Source organism: Typopeltis vanoorti, chromosome 14 (genome assembly GCF_054136105.1).
Source record: "Typopeltis vanoorti isolate ZY-2024b chromosome 14, IOZ_Tvanoo_1.0, whole genome shotgun sequence".
In the NCBI taxonomy this organism is placed as follows: domain Eukaryota; kingdom Metazoa; phylum Arthropoda; class Arachnida; order Uropygi; family Thelyphonidae; genus Typopeltis; species Typopeltis vanoorti.
The window spans coordinates 35,167,965-35,180,207 of record NC_143562.1 but is presented as its reverse complement, the minus strand read 5'-3'; the positions used below and the strand labels follow the sequence as shown (position 1 = coordinate 35,180,207).

At 33.3% G+C, this 12,243-nt stretch overlaps 1 protein-coding gene across 2 annotated transcripts in view; it reads right to left on the bottom strand.

Annotated features, from left to right (window-relative positions):
- The window catches only part of LOC150099365 (protein held out wings-like), a 173,868-nt gene extending 170,032 nt beyond the window's left edge, over window positions 1-3,836 (bottom strand). Inside the window, exon 1 of one of the 2 annotated variants that reach the window (XM_090403985.1) lies at window positions 3,602-3,836. In XM_090403985.1, the coding sequence (XP_090260111.1) occupies window positions 3,602-3,731 (130 nt within the window). In that variant the 5' untranslated portion in view covers window positions 3,732-3,836. The remainder of the gene's footprint in view (window positions 1-3,601) is intronic. The other variant, XM_090403984.1, reaches the window with a different exon arrangement.
- Between the last annotated feature and the right edge of the window lie 8,407 nt (window positions 3,837-12,243).

Below are 12,243 nucleotides of genomic sequence, written 5' to 3'. Positions count from 1 at the left end.
CACACACTTTGAATCATCTATATGATGGCTGTGTGACTCGCGACATGGATATCGATATCTTTATAGCTTTCCCTTTCTCGTGGTTGTCACTGAAGTTGAAACACAAAGAATATGTTTCCTTTTCTTTGACTCTATGGCATTCTTCGCTTCTTACATAGGAAATCCGGAATCGAAATCGCGCTCACTTTTGTTTCCATGTTGTGACAACGGAGATATAACCCCAATCTCCACTCAGGAAAACCGCGTGAAACCTATGCTACAGAGCTCGTAGAGAACTCCTCGGGAACAGAACCAAAACAAAAACCCAAAAAGCCTCGTGGGGGGGGTTCCAACCCTTTTATACCTGCTCTCCTAATGGCACCTTTTTTAACTTCTTTTCTCCTCCCCCTTCTTGATTTTACTTCACCGACCAATTAGGGTGGCGTTTTTCTGCCAAACGTCCTTTGGTCGGCGAGCCAAACGATGTCTCAGTTCGGGAATCGGCCCTAAGCGATTTTCTGTTGTTTTTCTTGTGCTAGCCTCTAACTTAATCCCCTTTCAAATTTACTCTATGAATTTACTTAATATTTTAATCTCTAGCCTCTCACATACCATCTTTTATGAATAATCCTTTTCTGTCTTATTTAGTTAAATTTTCTCTTTTATATCATATTACAACATTAATATATTCTTCCTTTTTGTTAGTTAGTTCAACCAAACACCTTTATATTTTATTGGATGCAAGAATATTTCCTTTTCTTTTAAATAATTCATTTAAATTAACTATTAGCTTTTATGCAGGGTTTTTAATTTATTTCTCTTCATGTTACACCATGATAGCTGAGAATTCTACATTCTTAAGATATCAGGTGTAACAACATACACACTTTCACAGGATTAAAATCCCCACATAACAAAAGAATGTCACCTCTCTCCTGTCCTTCCAAACAATTTAGTTCATCTTTTTATAAATTAAAATGCTAATTACATAGCATATTCTCAAGAATTTTTGCTCAGAAAAAAATACTCCTCGATAAATAATTGGTAACTTGCCCCACCTTTGCTACGAGTTGCCTTGGTGTTGTACTACTTACCCAGGTAAGATAGTACAACACTTTATTCAGTGGAATTGAATTTACACCCTGTCTCTCCCAAAACCCTGATAGGAACAATGGAAAGTGCAAAATCATTTTAAGGATCTTCTGAACCTTTAGATTTGTGTTGTTCCTGCCTTACATTTAAAATTGTGATTACAAGCTTCGAGTTACCTCATCAAATCTTCAACTGTTTAAGAAACTAGAAGAAATAAAATTTAAAAAAAAATATGCATACCTATTGATGTGGCTCCTCTATATTCTTATTGTGATGTATTTTAATTAACATACCACCCTTAATTGTAAGATTAAGGAGGCATATGGTTTGGGATGAGGCGAGTTAAACTGTGAAATTTACATTCAGACAATTATTACTCTACAGTTAGTGAAAATTAATGCACAGCAATGAATTATTTAAGGAGAGGTATGACAGATTATCACTTGTTTAGATTGCTTCATACTGTTACCTCCTCTCAATGAGTCTTAATTCCAGAAGGTGTTAATAATATAAGAAAATGAAAAGCAAAAGAAATTATTAAGCTTTAATAGACGTCACGTAAAGAAGTCTAACAGTGAAAGCTAAAAGGTTAAACCTTTTAGCTTTATATTAAGGAATTCCATCATGGTATTTTTTGTTAGTAACATTAAAATATTAATACTGGTATTTTAATTAAAATAAGAAACCAGCATGATAACAGAAATACATGAACTAAAATAATAAGATGTAAAATTTGTTCTAATTTTAATTTCTTCTAGTATTTAAATGTGGTTCCTCTGTACTCTTGTTGTGGTCTAATACTGCTCTTAACTAAGGTTATGAAGGCATACTATTTGGGATGAGGCAAGTTAAACTGTTAGTTTAAACCTGAATTTGAGGTAAAATTTAATTCAATTATTTAATTATTCAAAGTATTATTATTATTACCCAAGATCCCATGGAGTCAAAGACTCATCTGGGAATTAAATTAAATTATTAACTAGCTAAGGATTCAAATCAACGAGCAGCTCCAGAAATTCAAGAGCTTTTTAATCTCATGTCCAAGCACTTACTAATAAGGGTTTGTTCATGAGTACGTTACACTGCACTCCTCAACATGAATGTTATCACTAGAATAACTTTATACATGTGTACAACACAAAAAGAATAATGACTTGTTTTTTTATATGACAAACATCTCACATTACAACTTTTATCACGTTAAAATATACATTTTTATGCCTTTAAACCATCCAAATGAGATTTGAAGTTATCTGGTTATCCGAATAGCAGCAAATGACAAAAAGTGGCTCGGCAAATTCAGGCTAGATGAAAGGACTATGCAAATTAAAATGAGGACAATCTCATTTTAATGAGATTGTCCTCATTGAAACAAGGTAATTTTTCATTCTTTTAAAAGTAAGACATTTAAGAGACTGTCTTAAATTCACATTTAAGCCATTCTCTTAAATGGGAATGTCTTAATAAAGTGTAAACACTTCGTTTAAAAGGAGGTGAAAGAAAGTGGTCCCTGAATAAATGATACCCCTGATAAATCACACGTGTAGAAAGCCAAAGCATAAGTTATCTCTGCTAACATTATCCTTTTCTCAACACTACTGGACTAATGCACTTATCGGAATTTAAGGAAGACAAATTTTATATGTACAAAACGATGTTACTTGTTACGCTAATGCTATGTATTAATCGATATTGAGTAGTCAAAAAAAAAAAGTTAAATCGGAAAATCGATTTAGCTATTTAAACTTTGTCAGAATAAACAACTAGATAAACTAATTACATTTATAAAACTGTGGCAAATACTTATTAACTAGTATATTATTATGTATTTGTTCATATAATAATTTTCTTAATAATGCGATCCCGCTACAGACCAGCTAATTATGGTAGTATATCTATTTACCAATGAAAGATACTGAACCATCAGGTCGGTCCCCCCCCCCGTCCCCGAAAAAAATTATATATTAATATTTAATTAAATTGACAACTTCTCCTTGATAAGTACGACTCCAGGAGAACTTTCACAATAATAATAATATCCAGCACCCTGCAAGCAATTTTCAAAGCATAAAATCCCTTGATGAATCTTGATTCCTGGAGAGAGATATTTGTGTAATAATAAATCAAAGACTGCAGTTGATTCGAAACATTGCAGTAATAGATATCAATTAGTATAAAATATCGAGATAAATAACACAAAAATTTTCGACTATATTACTAAATAATTACGGAAGATGAATAGCGTATTATTCATCAAAATGTTTATAATTGTCATATTACTGACGCAAATACTAGTTATCGATGACAGATTGAAAATTTTAGTGCTGATGTAAGTAGCTTAATTATTAATGGACGAATAATCATAAATTGTTTGACAAAAAAAAAAAAAAGAGCTTACAATATGAAATAGTTATTAAAAACTGTTTTGTGCATCGAAGACATATTCTTCACATGTTATCAAATAACTTTGCGAAGGAAACCATTCCGAGATAAAATTTCAAAGTGCTGCTCAAAGGACAGTAAGCCTTACCTTCATCCAGAAGCCGTTCTAAATGAATAAAAACATTTGGAAATGCTGCGAGTTGTTTTTTGTCTTTTAGTAGTTGAGCTAAGTAATCGGCCGTACTTTGCATATTAACAATGTTTATATGATCGCCCATTTCGGTGTCCAGTTTGTAAAAGTTTGCCCGATTTAATCCTCTAAGAGATTTCGAATAACAGCACAAGACAATCACTACACAGGCAACACAAACTCTCACGCGAAGTACAAGATAGATCGACTTTCCTCTAACAGCACAAGCAGCGCAGACGCAACTAGTGGGCGAGTCTATAAGAGGATGCTAGGGGAGGAAGTGTGACAGCAGGAATAACGATGGGAGCTTAGGTTATACGGAGATATATTGGCCATTCATTCTAGGCTGCATTTTTTACGCCACTTTATATTGGTATGCAAAGTCGTGTTCAAAAAATACTTGTTTTGCTTTTGCAATAAATAAAAGACGTGGTCTAAAAATTTAGAATTCTGAAGATGATCAAAAAGTGGATTAATAAGCGTGAAATCATTCAAAATATTTTAAAAGAAAACTTCTGAGATGTCTGTTGACTTCATGGAGGACTGGCGCTTTTCGCAATTTGTCATCATAAATACTTGTCCTTGTTGTGTGGAGTGGCAAGATCCAGGAGGGAAGTGATCCCCCCACCTTTAAGAAATCGGGAAGCAGAAATATTTCTAAGTAAAATAATAATAAAACTATCTGTATTTTTGAATTATAATCACAACTAAAATTTGAAATGTATTAACATTATAATTTTTTTAAAAAAATCAATAGAGATAGAAATATAAAAAACAGACATAGAAATAAACATAAATATATATATATATATCAGTAAACAGAAATATTTCACAGCCGCCTTCTGATTTGTGAAATAAGCGGCCAACTAGCTCTCCTTAATGATTGGCGAAGTAGACACTGTCCACACACACACACACACACACACACACACACACACACACACACACACACACACGAGTGTGCATTTGAAAATTGTTGCTCAGTAACAACTCCAGTGTTAAGGAAATGCTGGTTGGACAACATATAATGGGATGTTTCTTCTCGGCAAAAATCTTTTAGATAAGAAGAAGGAATGGAGTATGCTATTACTAGAAAAACTATGGACAGGGTTACTAGTCAATCAGAGATGGTTATTATGTATAGGAGAAGGAGAATAGGTGATAGAACAGTGCCCTGGGAGTTCCTGCATTGGAGGATAAGTCAGAAGAGAGGAAGTCATCCACTTCGACACCAGTTAATGAACTTTTCTCTATTTGCCACCCTGTAGCAAGATGACAAGCAAACAAACAAGACAATTTACACACAAGAGAATACTTATAGGCATAGGACTAACCACCGTATCCTCGAATTACGATTACCAAATCCAAGAATATTTGGAAGGTCGTGGGCGCTTAAGAGCCTGCTGGAACCACCTGTGATGATGATCATGATGTGATCACAACAACCTTACAGGTTTCTTCGAACTATACTGTGCTGTTGCTGTTAAGCTAATTACTGTAGCAATGTATTGAACAGAAAAATAGAAGCTATGAGCACGCGAAGTGGGTGGACTCAGGATACATGAATAACAGTTGCAGTTATAAAGTAATGCGATTAAATTTATTAAGTAGCATATATGCGATGAATGGGAACTCTGAAGTACCATTTCTGCAAGTTGAAATCTGTGAAAACATGCTTCACTATACTCCTACTTGAGTAGGTGTGCTGCTTCAAAGTCTTACTGTTTGAAGGTCGGAATCGGATATGCTCAAATTCGAATGCTTTCTAGTCGTTCATATATATGCGATTAATAACAGGAGAGTGAAACAATAAACAATAAAGCTGATTGAAAGGGGATTTGGATATAACAACACCAAATGAACTAAGGATTGGTATTGATTGGAATTATGGCCGATGCAATTAAGAATCTGAAGCAAGTGTATTATATCAGTTAACTGCACACGTTCTCTGGCCAATCTATCAGAAAGAGAGGAAACTCTTCAACCTCTCTATGATAATTCATCTTCAACTTAAAAGTCCTTATAAAAGTTTTTCGCATTTTAAAGAGTATTTGAGTCCAGATCGTTCCAACAGAAGGGGATAAAAAATCACGATTTCTTGCAACACAACGCACTACAGTCTCACTTAAAATACTAATGTATTGTCAGTGAGATTGTGTTGTACTCAAAAAATATTAAGTTGCATGATCACCTCCAGATATGATATCGGATTACTTTCTGCCTCGATCTGAAAAGACTAAAGTGAAAACTGTCATGAAAACAGAAAGGTGATACCACGTTGCAGGTTTTCAAATTTTCACATTAGTCTTTGGCTTTAATGCATAGCTTCCCAAGGACTAAGTTTATCGCTATGCAAAAGACACAAATGTGTGCCATGCCAGTCATCGTGAACTCTGGATGAATCGGCTGTATTTTGTATTATTATTATTATTATTATTATTATTATTATTATTATTATTATTATTATTATTATTATTATTATTATTATTATTATTATTAATGCGTACCGGCACGTCTGTTGTAAAACAATATGCGTGCCGGTACTCATTCTTTACTAGCAAGAAAAAAAATGAAAATTAGAACGATATGAGAAACTAAAAATTATTTACTGATATTCTTACTTCATGATGTGATAATGTTTTAGTAATAAGAACAACAAACTAAGTATATAACACAGTTGATTATACATAAATTTATTGTACAAGTATATAAAGCTTAGTGAAACGTATGAGATAATTCTATTAAAAATTTTATTAGTAAATATAAAAAAAAATATATAGCAAGTATCTTAACAATAGACATAGTGAAAAATGCAAATTCATTAAATAAGCACGTCACTGTTAATAAAAGTGCCGGTAGGCTGTACCTTTAAAAAAAAAAAAAAAGCAGTAGTGATTATGATTATTAATACTGTTAAACACATAACGTATTTAATATGAAATAGATTATTATTATTATTATTATTATTATTATTATTATTATTATTATTATTATTATTATTATTATTATTATTATTATTATTATTATTATTATTATTCTTGACACCTCCAAGGAGTCCGAAGACTCATCGCGGGAGGATCTTTGTGTTATGTCTCAAACAGGAATGGAAATTCCTGTTTGAGACGTAATTCCTGTTAATAAAAGTGCCGGTAGGCTGTACCTTTAAAAAAAAAAAAAGCAGTAGTGATTATGATTATTAATACTGTTAAACACATAACGTATTTAATATGAAATAGATTATTATTATTATTATTATTATTATTATTATTATTATTATTATTATTATTATTATTATTATTATTATTATTATTATTCCTGACACCTCCAAGGAGTCCGAAGACTCATGCTCATTAAACACGGCAACTATATCTCCTGCAGTCGTTATCATTCTACCTTTTTTCACTAACCAGTATTCTTTCTTTCCATAATCATTCTTTCTTCAACTGGCCACGCATTGAAGAAAAAAAAAAAAAAAAGAAACCTCCCTGGGATTCTTAATCTCACGTTGTTCGTACTACCCTTCTGCTATCCTCACCAGCGAGTCACTTCCCTTGCCTACTCTTTGCACACTGAATGCAACTGATGATTACTACTCATCTTATGCATGTATCCATAATACCATATTCTTCCAGATCGCACGTCTTTCATTCATCCATTTCACACCTATCCTATTTAACCTCCTAACCTTTAGAATACATTCGTAGACTGCCTCTACCAGACAGTTGTTGAGTAAGGCTCAATCAACATTAATCTCCCTTCCATCCAATTCCTATTACATCAGATTGCTGCAAACTGTCTCCTAAGTTTTCCATAATCACCAGCCTTATAGTTCCACATATATCCTTTTCTCACAGAAGTCCTCATATGGCTGGCCAGCATCCAGGCGATCAGCTCATGGTCACTCTCACCAACTCGAGGAAGATTTGACACATCATTTATAAGAACATTGCCTGAAGAGATGATCAAATCTAACAACCCTTGATCCATGCGTGCCCCTCTGTTGCATAATACCTAAGGTAGATGTCACTCAAAAATTCCAAAAATTCACACTCTTTGCTCCCAGGCGCTATTTCTTCATTCCAATCTATATTAACATAACTGAAATCACCCATACTAATCTTTTTTTTATTTTTTATTTACCAGGCTAATTTGCTTATACATCTACTCATTGCTCTCCACATTACCAGGTCTATAACAATAGTCAACTATATACTGCATCCTGTCCACCTTACCTCACACCACACTGCCTCAAAACCACTCCCAATATTTGTCCATTGTATCTTCGCATTAAACGGACAAAACTCCTCTACTACCATCAACACCACTCCTTCCTATCTTCCCTGTTTGCGGTTGCGAAAAATATTATAACCATCGAACGATTTTGGGGTGAATAAACCCGATCAATGCAACTTCACTCCCCTTATTTCGGATACTTCCGGTATTGGTGTACAAACATAATAGATCATTTCTGATTTTATAACAGGTCCTCCCTGACCACTTCTCGGAGGTGTTTCCTCAGTATTCTCCTCGGTCTCGTCTTCTATACTACCACGAATCCTAAAACCCTCCTCAAACCCAAACTCTCCCTTCCCAGCCCATGCCATCTCTATCTCTTCTTGACCACTCACACGTTCACATCTGAATCCAGTATCCAATATTTTCATGCACTGATCCCCCCCCGTTTCCTGTCCACTCTGACTTTCCCTTTTCCCTGTCTTGTCAAAAAAAAAAAGTTTCATATCTCAAATTTTCATAATGCGAAGCCATATACAAATACGGAAACTCGTTTTTTTTTTTTTTTTTTTTCATCCTGCAAAACAGACAAAAACCAGCCAGAAGTGCAAATGGAATTTACAGACATGCAGACAATGCAGACATGATTAACCACCCAACTATAATCAGCATCAGGTTTCAAAGAAGCCAAGTTACTTGACCGTGACAGGACATTTGAGCCTAACACGAAAAATACGAAGATGATGAGGTGGGTACATTCATTTATCATTCATTCAACTATTCAGTCGATACTTGACAGATTTTCTAACTAGATATAAAAATAGAAATAAATAAATAATTTAGTTCAACGATTGTGACTTTCGTCTGCAAAATTAAATTAACTTCTGATTACACAAATGTTTTGTTCTTCATTTAACCGGAAGTCTTCTTATACTGAAAAGCAGACGCAATTTATTCTGCTTTATAATGAATCGATCTACTCAGCCGTTTTTTTTTTTTTAAATTATATTCAAGTGCAGCAAGTTATTAACTTCAGTAACAGAAATATATGGAAATAAACAGTGAATATTTTGAATATTATGTTGGGATTTTATACAATGAATATTTCGATAATTATATTATTTTGAACTAGAGAAAGTATAGAAAATAAGGGGATAAACATCCTTTGTTGTTTTATAGCCAGTAAGCGAAACTAAAGCGAAACAAAGCATGTTATCCCCTTATTTTCTATATTAAGGTGCCAGAAAACTAGCCATTTGGCTTTTTATCTTAACTAGAGAAAGCATAGTTTGTATGTCTCTAACGCATTAAGTGACATTTAGATGGCTTTGTACTTTAAACAAATAAACTGTTTTATATTTTACTATTTGTAAATAAATTAAAAAAAAGCTTTATCCCCATTCTCGGGCCTCATTAAGAATGTGCATTATATTTTACTGGAAGATGCTATCATATACAATTAGTAAAAAAAAAAAAAAAAAAAGAATAAAATAAAAAGCATGCAATAATTATTCCCCTCTTGTGTATTCTCCTCCATTTTTAGTACATCAGTATATATATATATATATATATATATATATATAAGTTCAAATAAGTTTGTAACTGGGTAGGGTTTGTTGGGTTCAACTATACGTTTTTTTTTTTTTTTGACATATTCACATTTTTAATGAAGGCATTATACATGGTTATTATCACGAGTATATGACAGAGAGGGGAAAAAAAAGAAGTTCCATACTCAGCATGCAGCCAGCGTAACGATTTCGTATAGCTTTCATTAAAAGTCATGTTTTATGTATTGAGCACATCTCGATTTTCATTTGAACTGAGCGTCTGAGTTAATCACTTTACCTTTCATTCTACCGAACTACTGGGAAAACTATTTCATTAAAAAAAAAAAAAAAAAAAAAAACGTTCAAGACTGATTCTTGATTTAAAAAAAAAAACTTTATTTTTCTCTCTTTCTCTTTACAAATAAAGGAAGCCATATTTTCATTTATTTATTTCACTTAACTTGTTACTGAAATATTTAAATATATATAATTTTAAATTTTATAAGTGATTTAAAAAAAAACAGCTTGTAAGAAAAAAAAGATATAAGTGGATGATATGTTCTAGGAATTTGGCTATAAAAACATTAAAATGGACAGTTCTCTAAAAATAATTTACGGGATGAGTAAAGTCGCCCGTTATCATCTGCCATTTTGAACATACATAAATTTCATCCTTAGATATAAAGAAAGGTTAATATTTTTTTAGAAGACATGCTGTCGCCACTTGGAAAACATGTTTCTCATATCCAGTGTTTGGGTCCCAACAAGATGGCGCAACGCTAACTGTACCAATCACTGGGACAGGGACATATCACATTAGTTATACAGCGTTTTCCAAGAATAACGTTTAGCTCGCAGTATCCTTTCTACTAAGATATAGGACATTTTAGGTAAATTAGCAGATTTTTAATTAGAGATTAGTATCTGGAGGGAAATATCTATAACAGTAGTTTTTTCCATAAAGTTGTTCGAAGACAATCAGTACAAATATCAGCGAAATTGTGATTTTGCAATCTCCTTAGATTTTTAAAAGTAAATTATGCAAATTTTTCCTGTAGATTCACTACAATATGTGAAAACCAACTTCGCATTCAGGACAGTTACATAATAAAAACATATATGCTATTTTTTTATTAAACCGTATACGAGTTCGTAGATATTATAACATTAAAGGCCAACTAGTAGTAGCCTTGTGGTCGCTCTTGGCAGGTGTCCATATTGCCCACACCTAACATCCGCTGTGTGTGTGTGTGTGTGTGTGTGTGTGCGCGCGCGCGTGTGCGTGCGTGTGTGTGTGTGCGCGCGTGTGCGTGTGTGTGTGTGCATAAAGGAAGAAGAATATTAATTTTTCTCGCTTATATTAATACGGATCATCGCAGCGAAATATGATACTGAGATGGATATCTTCTACTTCCATTCTTCTTCTTCGTTTTATTATTATTACGTTACACCTCCAAAGAGTTAAAGGGCTCATCACACCCTACACAACCGCTCTTCAATAAATGAGTCATTTATTATATATACTTTAAGTAAGCACAAAACATCATATAATATAATATTATATGATGGGACTCCATGATGAGTTTTGGGACTCATCATGGAGTCCCATCATAATTTAGTTCAAAGTTTGCTGCTCTCTCTCTCTCTCTCTCTCTCTCTCTCTCTCTCTCTCTCTCTCTCTCCTAATGATGCCCACGAAATCATGGATAGCATTAGGCTCAGTTATCAGTTATGGCTAATAATGGAGACCGTATGCCCACCGACCATCCAAAAGTTGTGGGGCTAAAAAAGCTCAATCTATTAGAAATAAAAGGCCTTAGGAATTTCCCCCATTGGAAATAAAAGACCTTGCATTTTTTATTTTGTATTAGTACAAGTTCAAAATAATTTAAAAGAATATTAAAATAAAATGACCCTAATTTTGAATTATGCAATATCTAAAATTATATCTGACGCTAGCCTATGCGCTTTCTTTGCCTTCTTTCAAAACGTGAAAGACCCTAGTATCATCTTAAAAGCGTTGTTCGCTTGAAAACATTTTCAACCACTTGAAAATAGTTGCACGACCTAGAATGACATCATATTTTCCCTCTCCTAAGTTGAACATAAAAACTGCGTTGCTAACAGTTCAACACCAGTCATTGCGACGACTGTAGTACATAAAAAAAGAGCAAAAAAAAGTAAAAAAAAATGTCATCTAATTATTACGTTTTAAGTCCAAACAAACGTTTATAAACCAGAGTTTAAAAAAAAATAGCTTAGCGTTAATGTAATGTGTTCCGCATTATGGAGAAGGAAGTAACGTCAATTTAGTATTTTGTTGAAATTTAGAGATAGCTATTTACGAAAATTATTTCAAGTAGTAGCACAATGAAAATATTTCAATAGGAGACGCAGTAAAAAGTTCAGTTTGGAATCCTTCCCCCCCCCCTCCCATCCGCGTTAATAGATGGGCAAAAAAATAAGTCTAAAGGATTTTTTTAAGAGTTAATGGAAGGAGGGGGGGGGTTAAAAGAGTCCGAGAAAGAGTGAAAACATGTTCAAAACTATTATCAGAATGAAGGGTTCTTTTTTTATTCCTTAAAGTCTCTTCAAGGTAATTTTTTTTTTTGTTTTTCCCTTTAACTGTTTACTTTATTTTCATGTTTTCATTTTGGGTGTAAAAGGTTGTTCTGATAATTAGTTTTTCAAAAGAAATAGTGATAGTCTAATTTTGTGTTTTGGCCTCTTTTCCTTAAGATGACATAAAGTATCCGAAATAACCTTGTTGGCTGAGTTCCTGAGTGCATTGCTAAGTAGAAGTTTCCTAACTTATCC